The sequence below is a fragment of the Gymnoscopelus braueri genome (genome assembly GCF_963280865.1).
Source record: "Gymnoscopelus braueri genome assembly, chromosome: 24".
In the NCBI taxonomy this organism is placed as follows: Eukaryota; Metazoa; Chordata; class Actinopteri; order Myctophiformes; family Myctophidae; genus Gymnoscopelus; species Gymnoscopelus braueri.
Window position 1 is genome coordinate 30,730,280 of NC_137626.1, and position 13,130 is coordinate 30,743,409.

General features: G+C 43.4%; 1 protein-coding gene across 1 annotated transcript in view; it reads left to right on the forward strand.

Annotated features, from left to right (window-relative positions):
* The window catches only part of LOC308080371 (radixin-like), a 34,659-nt gene that overhangs the window by 6,247 nt on the left and 15,282 nt on the right, over window positions 1–13,130 (forward strand). The window contains exons 3-6 of the mRNA XM_080422195.1: window positions 7,912–7,995; window positions 9,246–9,341; window positions 12,281–12,403; window positions 12,825–12,976. Of these exons, the coding sequence (XP_080278321.1) occupies window positions 7,912–7,995; window positions 9,246–9,341; window positions 12,281–12,403; window positions 12,825–12,976 (455 nt within the window). The remainder of the gene's footprint in view (window positions 1–7,911; window positions 7,996–9,245; window positions 9,342–12,280; window positions 12,404–12,824; window positions 12,977–13,130) is intronic.

Sequence of the window (13,130 nt, forward strand, 5' to 3'; positions counted from 1 at the left end):
AGTATATTTAAGTTATTTGCCATGTCTTCCCTGTGCAACTTCAAAGCCTAAAAGCCAAACAGAAATGTAATTTTTATTCATGTTCCAGTGTTCAACGACAAAAAACACAATTAAGTCGTTAATCACAATTATTTGTGTGACAATTAATTGTTATGTCAAATTTTCATAATCGCAATAGCCCTAGGGATGAGGTCCGGGTGCAAATGGAAACAGAGGGTGGGTATGATGAGATGGAGATGTACACACAGATGGGGAGAGAGAGAGAGAGAGAGAGAGAGAGAGAGACAGACACAGAAAGATGTACAGGAAGCAAGCAGGGATGAGAACCAGGATTGAGGACAGGATGGAGAGATGCAGTTAACCTCATGAACCCTAGCTTCCCTCCCTATTCTGGGCATGTCATCATCACAGGTGAACATTTGACACCAATAGCAGTCAGAGCTTGTAGCTTTTTGCCAAAGAGGTTTGGTGTGTAGGTGGGGGGGAAAAGGAGGGAACCAAGGATAGACCGCTGGAGGACCCCGGTTTACAAAGTATATAACATTTACAGTATGTGGTTAAAACAGTGGTGGTGAGGAGGAGGAAGTTCTCTTATTAGGGCTGGGCGATATGACTTCAAATTGATTCTCTCTAACTTTTGCCTCGATTATGATTAATGAACGAAAAAAGTTATAAAATAGTAAAAATAGCTGTTTTATAAGCTCTCAACAAAGTATAATAAAGGGTTAAAGGTAGGGTAAGTGATATTTTTTTTTTTTTTTGTTTGTTAAAAAGGTTAAAGTACTAGTAATCATTGCTACACAGCGTTTGTTTGGTCACAGGGGTCTCTCCAGCTCTTTAGTAAACAGAATATAGTACATTTTCAAGTAGGTGACAACATTTAAACCAATCAGGAGAGAGCTCTGAAAATGCATTTTCTGTTTAGTAAAGAGCTGGAGAGACATGGGAGACTCCTTTTACTGAACAAACACTATAGCAATGAGTACTATCAGAATATAGAGCTATTTAACACTTATCTTAACCAAAGTAAATCACTTACCCTACCTTTTTAAGACAGATTTAGTCCATTATAAAAAAATCCGATTAGAATTATTATTACTTCTAAATGGTGGTTTCAATATATTTTCGGTTAATTACCCAGCCCCATTTTCTAGAAGTTATTATTGGAGACCCTGATGCTAAGCAGCGGGGGAGGAGATCGTAGGACTTGGGGGGGGGGGGGGGGGGGAGTGTGACCTCCCTCGGTGCCGCTGGGCAAAGCATAAACTGTTTGCCGGCTGCATTTGGCCATTTACTTTGTCAACAGTCCAGAGCTTGTGGGTTGACATCAAAAGCGCCAAACCAGTCCAGGCAACGCTCAACCCCACGCTGTGTCACCTGTCAGCAGCTTTTAAGACGAGAGGACTGTCAGATGGTGATGTGTGATGATCCTAGCAGTTATCTCTGTAATTTAAACCTCTTTTTGTCTTTCGTTCGGTTAAACAGATGTTTTGAATTTGCTCAAACATAACAAGCATGTGTGTGTTTGTGTGCATGTAGGTACTGTAGGTAAGAACATGCCAATCCCTCCCACTCATCCGTCCTCTCATTCTCATTCTCCCCCTCCCCTCTCTCTCTCCCTTCATTCCTCATCCCCCTCTTCTCCTCCCCCTCCGTTCGTCCCTCCCTCAAAGGCCTTCCTTACCCCATAGGGGGGTTAATCAGACAGACAAGACAGCTGCTCAGAGCCCAGCAGGCCAGATTAGCAGCTCTACTGATTGAAGTGTGTGTGTGTGTGTGGGGGGGGCACACACGTGTTTTCTTGCACACACATGCAGGTTCATGTCCTCGTCTTGACGGGCTCTCTCAGCAAAGCTACACTAAACAGAGTACAGTAAATAAACAGCTGCACATTTAACGAAGACAACTGATGATTTTTACAGAGTAGGTATTCAGGATTCTACAGCTGTTGTAATAAATCTGGTGTTTTTTACTGGTTTGAAGTTTCATAGATTTCAGGTTGTCTGGGGACACTCCGGTGGCTTTCAACTCCAGTCCTGGGGAGCCAGTTTGCTGCTGGTTTTCTTGTTCCCCAGGTACTTATTGATGGGATGCCTTGGGTCTAAATGACTCCCTGACTGGAATGCTAGAATTAAAACGATCAATACCCTTGTTTCTCATCAGGAGTGTAGAACCACTGTGGTGCACCACTCGAGGTGTTATGAGTCAGTTTGTAATGTGAGTGAATTAGTCCCGTTTAGGCCTGTCGATTGGTTGAATGTAATGTAAGAGCTAAATGGCTGCCGTGTGAATATGACTGACAACGAGCGGTGCGCAAAAGTTAAGTCTTCTTCCTACGAGACGCTTCAGGAGTCTGGAGTGTTTGATTAGCTGCGTCAGTGCTTGTGTATGTTGTTCTGCCCCCCCTCCCCCTCCTCCTCACGCCTCCTTCATCTCCTCCTCCTTCTGAGAGGGACAGGATTAACCCTCCCGTCTGATCCATCCAGGATCCCAGCTCCAGCCACTACACATAGACACGGAGTGCATACAGTCACACACACACACGCACAGCGCACAAAGGTCGGCTATTTCACAGCTGATTGCTGATGGCGGATGGCCCCACACAAACGCAGACGAAGTGACATTCAAGGTTGGTCACTTGGAAACCCCAGCTCATCACTAGGTTCTCCATAACAACTCCTCTCTCGCTAAAACCCAACGAGGCGTCCGCTCTTGACCCCAGCGACACAAAGTCTCACTCCGTCAGCCGCTGAACCGTGAACGGGGGGTGTTATGCTGACGAGGCTTCTTGTTGATGGCTTGTTTGTTCAAACGCATGCATGGGCAAGAGGAGAACCATTTGATACTTTGAAGGAACCTGTTGACCGGCGTTGCCTCACAAGTGATGCTTAGTTTGTATTTAAAATAAAACACAGCTCAAAGTTACAGTAGCACTGTGAGTTGGGATACAGCACTGGTTAAACGCCTGATAAGTTCAGTTAAAAAAAAGTTAACTGATGGTGTGATTTAATACAAAATGTGTAGTGTAGTGGTTACGGGGGGGGGTGGTATGTTTCGCCCATTGACTGTCTACGATCAATTGCCGACCATTTTCCAAAGCATGTAGTGGTTTGTTTGCTTTGTCAGGACACCATTGAATTCCATTCATTTCAGTACAGGATTAAAATCAACGTGCAGAGGCTTGAAACATGCTTGAGATAGGTCATCCAGTTTTTTCAAGTTATGTTAATGGTGTGCTTTAATTCATTTTCAAGCACGGATTGATTTGAGAAGTCTAGTCGAAAAGGGTCCGTGGAGAAAATCTTGAATTACAAACAACATTCAAACATCATCCATGAATTATTCATCAAGGAATGAATGTTGAGTCACTGACTCAATTATTCAGGTAAGTTCTGAATGATGGAAACGTAAAATGTAAGCTAAATTAAAAGATAAAGCCATAAAATGGTCTGTTTTTGTATGATATATATAGATATAGATAGATAGATAGACATAAACACCATGACCATATATATGGTCCTTTAATGCAACTTTGGTCCCTGAAACTGTACACACCTGCCTGGCATTAAATGGATGGATTCCCACCAGACCCTTGTCTGTCATGTCTCTCCCAATGTCTCTCAGCTTTCCGTAAAGACGGAGTACTAAGGGGGATCATTGAGTCGCCCACACTCCTTCTTGAAATTGGAGAAATGAGAGAAAATGTATCTCGATACCAACTGGACCGAGACTAAGTCCAGTTTAGGGACCTTTTGAGAATGAAAATCGTACAGGGCTGAACCACAGCATAATTATTCGACCAAGTTGCAGACAGACTTCCACTCCAAATAATCCCCAGTGCTGCTCCACAGTCATACTACTGGAACACTTACTCACTGCTCCGCATTTAGATTCAACAAGTAGTGTGAGAAAGGGGGAAAAGTAGCAGGTTGTAAGGCTGTCAATTATTCAGACCCATTTAAAACCGAGCTTCCTCAGTTTGAAATTCAACCACAAAATCTCTGCTCCTCCGACTGTTGCTGCAAGGCAGTGCAGGGAGCCACTGCCAAGGAGGAGAGAGACTGTCTCCATAGTTCTCAGATCATAATGATGATAAGCCTTGATACCCAACCATTTCTGACAGGCGGCTGTATCTCTCTGGAACGCAGCTGCCAGAGAGGACATTTTCAAATCTGTTCTCGACAGCTGAGTGAGCCAACATGCCTTTTGAGCGACACTGTGACTTAGACACAGTTTTGTAGTCCTTCTAGCGACATGGTTCTAATGATGGCGATGACATTCAGTCATCCATCCACTTGGATGGAATGATCAGTTGGCTGCCACAAAGAAATTATTACGTTTTGGGTTGAAAAGGTCAACAACAAAAAAAGTTTAAAAATACATAATCGGTCATATCTCAGGAGCAATGAGATTCTCTACTACTTGAGTGCAATTTCTTTTATCCTTACTTGGGAAATTTTGGCTATTCAAATTTTGCATAATCGGACAAAGGAGACCATCATTAGGCTAGTAACAACTTATCAAAATTCGCCATCACCATTCCAAGCCAATAGAAACTACATTACACACTACAAACTACATACTTTCTTTCCCTGGAAAGTTGCATGCTGAAACAAAAGCTACTGCTCTTGTATTCATAAAAAATGAAAAACAAAGTTTGAAATCTTGTTTGAGATGACCCTACCGATGATGTCATTGCATAGGCACTAGGCAGGTATCTGAACTGCCCACAGACCTCCTCTGAGACACAGAGCCAGTAGACAGAAATGGTGTCATCTTATAATGAGCTTTTAGTGGGGACCAATTATACGAAGTTAGGTTGAAAATGGGTGAAGTGGTCCTTTTTAAGTAGATAAAGTAATTAATGGTTGACTGAAGTGTCCTGTAAATGTCCAAACCACAGTGAAAATGTACAGTACGAGGGATGCCGGTCCCAGTGTCCTCTCCGACACCTGCCTCCCTTCGGCAGATTAAACCTGTGGCGTGTCCCTAGATAGACGAACAAGCCAACAAACACATGGCTAGCTTTCCCAGTTAGCATCAGCTCAGGTTCTGTGGTGTAACTGCACACCCAGTCTTCTCGTTGCCTGGCTTAGCGGGTGACACGGTCGTGCCGTAAAGCGCTGCTGTGGGTGTTGGTGTCATGATGGTTGTTTCCCAGAGAGGAAGTACCTAGAGTGACCTTAACAACGGCTATCAACACCACTAGCCCACAGCTTCCTTCATCTCAAGTTGGGTTCAGCGGTGTCACAAACTTGAGACTAATTTGTCTGCTATTTGAATCTTGTCATTGTGCAATGAGTGTATATATACTGTAAGTTAAGGGAGGGCTGTCGGTTTTAATTATAGTCTATTGTGTTGTAGTTATTGTTGAGTCTGGGTCTGTCTTATTTTGGTGTACAACTCGTCTGAGTTGTACAAATTGTTAAGATCCTGTGGTCAGAATGTTTTGGCATCTGTGTCACTAGCACAGATTCCTGCATTGCCAATGCACTTGACAAAGCAAAGTGATTCTCGTTCTTGATTGTCTTTAGAAGAAGTCAAGGAAAAGTTCCAAGAAAAGAGAAGTGCATCTTAATAATCCATCTTACACAACCACCGGCTCCTGGTTGATACACACCGTCCCACCAAAGGCCCACTTCCCAGACGACCATAAATCCTCAACCCAGAGTCTGAATTTGCCAGAGAGATTTACACTCTGAGGACAAAATATTTGGCTTTGGACATTGGAATTCAAGTTAATTGAAAGATGCAGACAAAAGCAGTGTCATGTATACCTCATTTCCACCAAGATTAACCTAGTTCAGGCTCTGGGCTGGTGCTAGTAGCTAGCCACCTGGGGCTAAATCATCTCCTCAGAAAACTTTACGCATTCAAGAATCCTTCTTGGCATTCGAATGGGAGGGGGGTTGCAATTTGAACGAAAGCTGCTTTTTCCACGTGTCGAATGCAGTTCAGTCCACTTGTTTCTCAACCAGTAGGTTGGTAGGTTTATTATACAAAACAAGTCTATATATAGTTGGTTACTAAAAGCATTGGGCTCACATTATTATAACCAGTCGAGAAACACTTGTTGGGTCCTTCTGAACCGATAACCTGCATACATTGCCCCACACATTGTCTGTGCTTAATCCCTGTGTCCTCCAAAGAGAGGTTTGGGGGGGGGTTATGGGAGAGTGCATTCATGGGAGACTGACAGTGGGATCAAAAACAGAGAAAGCGCTGTAGCATTTCATGGGTAATTAATGACAGGCAGCTATAATGTGGCTCTGTGTGGGTAGAGGGGAGAGTCCAGCTATGTGCTGTATATGCAAAAGCTTCATGGGTTATTAATGAGAGACACACACACACACACACACAGGGAGAGCGAGAAAAGAGAGATGAACACGGAGATGGAGTGGAAAATGAGATTAAGTGTTCCTGAGGTTTTGTGGATGATTATTGGGAGGGGAAAAGAAGAAAAGAACGTCTCTCTCCCTTTTGCTCTCTTCCCTCTCTGCCCATTCCCTTCCCACTTCTGTTAGTGTTTCATCTACAGTAACCCGACTGTAACTTTATCCCATAACCCTGGATCATCTCTCTCTCTCTGTCTGAATCTGTCTTGCTCTCCCACTGCTCTAGGCCTCTCTATATATCTATCATCTCTCCTCCTCCCCTCTTCCCTACTTTTACACTCTCTGCTCTTCTTATCTTGATTCTCTCTCTCTCTGATGCCTTACTACTGTACATACAGCCCTGTATGTACGTGTGTGTGTGTGTGTGTGGGAGGAAGGATGTGAGATGCCTCGGAGGTCAGCCCCGTTGCGTTCTGTCAGCTGCATGCTAGGCCCACTGCCAATGCCGCTCAAAAAAAAGCCACAGCCAATGGCAGGACTCGATTGTCAGCTCCGCCCCTCCCCACCGAGGCATCCTGGGTAGAAGGGTGCCAGGAACAGAAATGCTCACTCACCCTGTCAGTGCCGAGGAGAGAGTGAGAGAGAGAGAGAGACACGGTACACAGCCAAAGTTTGCTTTAGATTGCAGGAGAAATGTCCAAAATTCTTCTACCTGCCTGAGGGAATGTTAAGTCAGCAGCTCCATTAGCACTGCAGGGTTTTAGCCCAGAGGAACAGTGTTTGATAATATACATACTTGTATGTACCGTAACACAAAGTTTCTTAAAATATCGGTTTGGTTCTCAGACCTTTTAAATTTTAAGTACTACTATTTTCGTGTGCATTAGGTCATGGACCCCCATAACTCTCAAAGTGTACCGTGAAGGTCCTTTTGCTTACTAACTATACATTATTTAGCTGGGGATCCCCTGGAACACCCTCAAGGACCCCTGGGGGGTCCCCAGACCACATTTTGAAAACCACTGCCTTAGAACACAATCTCTGGTTGAGCAGGTTGAGTTGAGCTCTCGTTACTACCAAAACAAAGCAACATTAGAATGTAATGCGTGATGGCTCTAAAAGAACAGTTGTTGGTCATAAAGTGCGCGTGCCCGACGCGTGCAACGCATGCAGAACTGCACGTATCGTCTCTGGCTTATGCTTGAAATCTACCAGTGTCTTCGTTCCTTTTTAAATAACTCCCATAACACTGTTTTCCCTCTCTGCTCTCGAACCGGTTTTATCTCGATACAGAAATTGTGTGGAGTGCACAATCTATAAAAGCAACTCAACACGGGGAACGATAAGGAAGTGAAACAATGATTATTTGCCCCACCCCCTGCACCGAGTACGAAATAAAAGCAAAATTGCTGCCGTGTGAAAATGGTCCACACCACGGGCCGATTTGTGCTCTGACCTCTGTGTCAGAGAGCATGTATTCCAGGGGGAATGTGTGAAACATCGGTTTGTTTATATGTTGTGTGTGAAGATAGAATTGCCAGTACAATGACCACCTTCTCTTGTGTGTGTTTTGTAGATCAATGTACGCGTCACCACCATGGACGCAGAGCTGGAGTTTGCCATCCAGCCAAATACGACGGGCAAACAGCTCTTTGATCAGGTAAGTCTGAGTTACACACACACACACACTCACTCACTCACTCACTCACTCACTCACTCACATGGGCATGCAAACTGTCTATTACCTTCCTACAAACCTGCTTATATAGGAGGATTTGCTTGTTCATATATACTGCAGATTTGCTCAGTGTTAGGGAGTTGCGTTTTTCGTGAACACCAGTCTGAATTAAATTACTTGCCATTCTCCCAGTGAGTGTGTAATCTCATCTGTAGACCTGGCATTTTGCAGAATACCATAAGATTTTGCTTCTATGAGGTATTTAGTGCATGCTGTGGTTTCGGAGTTGGCAGAAATATTGCAGTTTAAGTCGTTTTGCGATTGAATTATTTATTATGCAGCCCTACTGAGTTGCACGCACACACGCACGCACACAATCATATAACAAAGCAACAATACTGCTCCCATCATCAAGCAGTGAGTCCTCAATTAGTCAAGTCTAATGAAACCAATTAAAAAGGCAGACTGGATGTAAGGGCACGCCCAGAGCCCATAACAGCTGCATGATGTCACAGTTCATCTCAATCTGAGGGTTAGGTTAATGGCTTCCTCTGGTCAGCCACTACTTTGCCTCATCACTACAGAGTACCTCACCTAACTGCATTTACATGTTTACATTACACACCTTAGATCTATTAATGTTAGATGGGGTATGGTTAACGTTAGATGGGATAGGGTTACCTTCAAAGTTACGTACATGGGATATGGTTACAGTTAAGTTTAGATGGTACAGTATATGGTTAAGGTTAATATTAGATCAGTTAATGTTAGATGGGATATGGTTACAGTTAAAGTTAGATGGGATATGGTTTCAGATAAGGTTGGGATATGGTTAAGATGGGATACAGGGAATATTTAGTATGGTTCACATTTACGTGACTAAAAGATATGAGTTGTAGCAGATCTAGAAAAGGAATAGATTATGATATGAATAAGTACACAATAAAACATGTTGTTCTATAATGTAGATAAGTTGTCCTTCAACGGCCATAGCTGAGCCAACGTGTGTGTGTGTGTACAACGTGTGTGTGTTCCAACTTTATAGCCTGTACATATAACATGTAATGTGACATAGCTCTGTTTAACACAATGCTGTACCCCCTCCAACTGTACATACTTTCCCCATTTTCTTAAACAGTTTTTATTATATTTTGACACTTGCTTTGGCAAATGTAAACGTATGTTTTCTCATGCCAATAAAGCTCCTTTGCATTGAATTGTGTTCCTCCTAGGTGGTGAAGACCGTGGGCCTTAGGGAGGTGTGGTTCTTTGGCCTGCAGTATACAGACAGTAAAGGCTACCACACTTGGCTCAAGCTCAACAAGAAGGTAAATCACCTCTCTCACTTCTACACATAAAAGATCCTAAGGGTTCATTTAACCATGAGGGTTAATCCAGACCCAGAACGCATCTGTGTCATTTTAAGATTTCTTGGGCTATTCAAAAATAGCAGATATACAAGCTCAAAGCTTGTATATCTGCTCCGATCTGTGCTTCTGGGGGTCCCTGGAACAACATATTTTGAGATCCGCGGCCAAATAAATATCATTTTGGGGTCCTCGACGTGGAAAAGTTGGAGCACCACTGATATAGCAACATACTGGTAGGATTTAGAAAACATTTTTAGATATGTATTTGGCCGCGGACCCCCTGGAACCCCCCCAAGGACCCAACGTTGGAATCACACCACATTACATTGTGTCTGTCTGTATCTCAGAGTGTGTGTCCTATTGTCCAGTATAGTCTCCGCTATAGGCTATGGTCAGACTTCCTGACAAACACGCCCTCCAGCCCCCAGCTCTATGAAATCACGCGTGTTCCCGTCCGTTTTTACACTCGAGTTAAATGGACACTCTGGATTTTACTGTGTGTACCCCTCTGTAGCCATCTGGGTGTGTTTGAGCGCATGCACGTCATAGAATTCCCCTCGCCCTGAAGTACTGTAAACGCATGCGTGTGTGTACTGTACGTATGTGAGATTGAGGAGGTGGTACTGAAAATTCCCCTTGTTTTAAGTACTGTAAGTGTATGTGTGTGTCTCAAGCACTGTAAAGCTACTGTGTGTGTGTGTGTGTGTGTGTGTGTGTGTGTGGGCGTTCCACACAGCTATGCTACACCCGTGTTAGGCTGTCGGAGTGATCTATGACAGGATTTCTTTTAACAAGGGGGGCTCCAGTGGAAACTATTCTGTGTGTGCATCTGTGTGAGTACTGTATAGTACATGGATGCACATACACACACCCCCACACTGTAGCTATATTCTGTACCGTCCCAGCTTGTCATTATACGTTATGTTCACAATGCTGCACAAGGGTGCTAATTACCTCTGCTAATGACTACATTAGATAGGTACAGTACAGTACATGCAGTACCTCTTTATCCCCAAGTCGACACTTTAATTAGTTTATGTTTGACTGTTAAGCAGAGCTCGACCAGTGGCGCCGTAATAGGGGGGCTTTTTGGTGTGTGTCCCCCACTTTACCGATGTCCGATTTCTGGGTCCGATGGTGATCCTGATTTTTGGAGGATCGTAGACCAGCAACCAGGCCTGGAATTGATTTTGTTTAGGGGCAAGGCCACTTGGCATTTTGGTGTTATCAATTGTTTTAAGGGAGAAGGTCAAATGTCAGGGCAGGAAGGCCAATCTTTATAAAACATTGATTTTAAGTCCACTGAAATAATGATTATTTTGTTTTTAATATGTACTAACTAGGCTATAACTATAAATGAAGTAAATGTTACATATTATAATAATGTTTATTTCACTAAATAATGTATTGTTCTTTACAAATGACCAATATTTGTATCAACTCCTGAATCAAAAGTTCATACATGCTCAGGCCTGTGGAGTTGCTGGACTGATTGAAGATGGGGATTGGGACTCGGGAACAGTTAACCCATTCAATCCGGGAACACATCTCCGTAATTTAAAATTTCTTTGGCTATTCAAAAATAGCAGATCTACAAGCTCATAGCGCTATGAGCTTGTAGATCTGCTATTTTTGAATAGCCCAAAGTATAAAATAATGGTCATAGCTTAAATCTAAAATGACACGGATGCGTTCCTGGATTGAATGGGTTAAGAATTCAGAATCTTAACAAAAGACACTGGTGTCTAAAGACGATATAGACAGGAAAGAGGCAGAGGAGATAACGATGCAATCAGCTGGTGCAGTGCAGGTGGGGCATCAAGGTCACTGTGGCCTCAGGGCATCTAATGTTTTGAAGGGCATGAGGCCAAACAGAGGGGCAACGAATTCTTGACCTGTCAGCAACTACCAATATTTTGTCAGTAAAAGTGCCCCATTTTCTACGAGTTAATCCCTTAACCCGTTTAGGCCTGCCGCCTGAGGAAGTTTTCTGAAAAACGTATATATCGTCGCTACCTTTTATTTTATCGCTAAAAGTTTCAAAAATAGCTGATCTACAAGTTCACAACGTGTCGCGACGCTGTATAATAACCCGTTGTCAGTGTCCTAGTAGACATTGTTTAGAAGCTTCTACCTCTGCTCTGCCACTTGACTCCTTGCAACGCTCCTGTGAAACTGTCTGTGATTTCCTGTGTGATTGATTTATTGATCCTCCTGTCGCTGCCTTGTCGGAGCTCGAATAATTAGAACAGGAGCTGACTCTGATAGGTCGGTTTTTAAGACAAATGATTTATTTTCTTGACATGATGAGTCAGGGACATGGGTCGTGATCGACAGTCTGATTGGTTGATTTAAGTAATTGATTCTCAATGTTGGGTCAGGGGACCACCAGGGGTCCACCCTGTTCCCAAAATGTTACCAAATGGGGGTCTGTGGCCTAATGCATATCAAACCAAGGTCCTTGAAATTAAAAAGTTTGAGAATCACTGTTTTAACATTGATTGATTGGCAGTATCTTCTTGCCCATGACACCCTGCTGGGCACGTTCTGCACTGGTTCCTGTTTGATCAATACATGGCATCTCTGTCTTATTGACTAATTAGGACATAGCTGTGGTCCAGAATACAATTTAGTTGATCAGGTTATTGATTAATGTTTGTTTCTGTAACGGTTGCTCTAATTAATTGATGGAATGCATTGGGTGATTGATTGATTTGATTAATTCACTGTTTCTCAACCTGTGGTCCACGGACCACTAGTGGTCATTGGCAAATGACCACAAAAGTACAGCTGGTCCTTGGGAAAATTGGGGATTGTTTGAAATAGGCTAGGCCTAGTGGTCCAGAGATCAAAAACGGTTGAGAACCACCGGATTAATTGAAGTCTTTATTAACCAGGTCACCCAGCAGGACGTGAAGAAGGAGAACCCGCTTCAGTTTAAGTTCCGGGCAAAGTTCTTCCCCGAGGACGTCTCCGAAGAGCTGATCCAGGAGATCACACAGAGACTGTTCTTCCTACAGGTGACCCGTCCGTCGCACACTGATGACACCATCACACCAAGGAAAAGACTAAAATCAAATATGACGCAGTTTTTGACCAAATACCTCAATGGTGATATTGTGACGATCAAATTGTATTATTTGCCAAAAGTGGCGAGAACAGCCAATCCATGTCGTGAGCTTGCATTTTTACTTTTTTTGAAAAACGTATGAATGTACATTTAAAATAGGCCTTAAGTGATTAAAACCACAATATTACGATCCATAATCCCAGGCAATATCTAGTCCCATATCACAGTATCGATATAATGTCAATATATTGCCCAGCCTTAGGCGGTATTGGTATTTAGACTGCTTGATTTTGCACGGGTGTGTTTACTATTTTTGACTGGTCCCGTCATTCCTCCCACCCACCCCTCTCCTCCCGCCCGGTGGTCTCCAGGTGAAAGAGGCCATTCTGAACGATGAGAACTACTGTCCCCCAGAGACGGCCGTGCTGCTGGCCTCCTACTCTGTCCAAGCCAAGTACGCAGACTACAGCAAAGAAGTACACAAGCCAGGATACCTCGCCCATGACAGACTGCTGCCACAGAGGTATGCAATACACACACATGGATTAAAGGTCTCAGTCACCACAACTGATTTCAGTCATTTAGATTCCATCGAAATCAGCATGTCTTCTATGGAAGCATGCCATTCACATGAAGTGGTCCACACACACACGCAACTTAAACACAACCCCCATTCT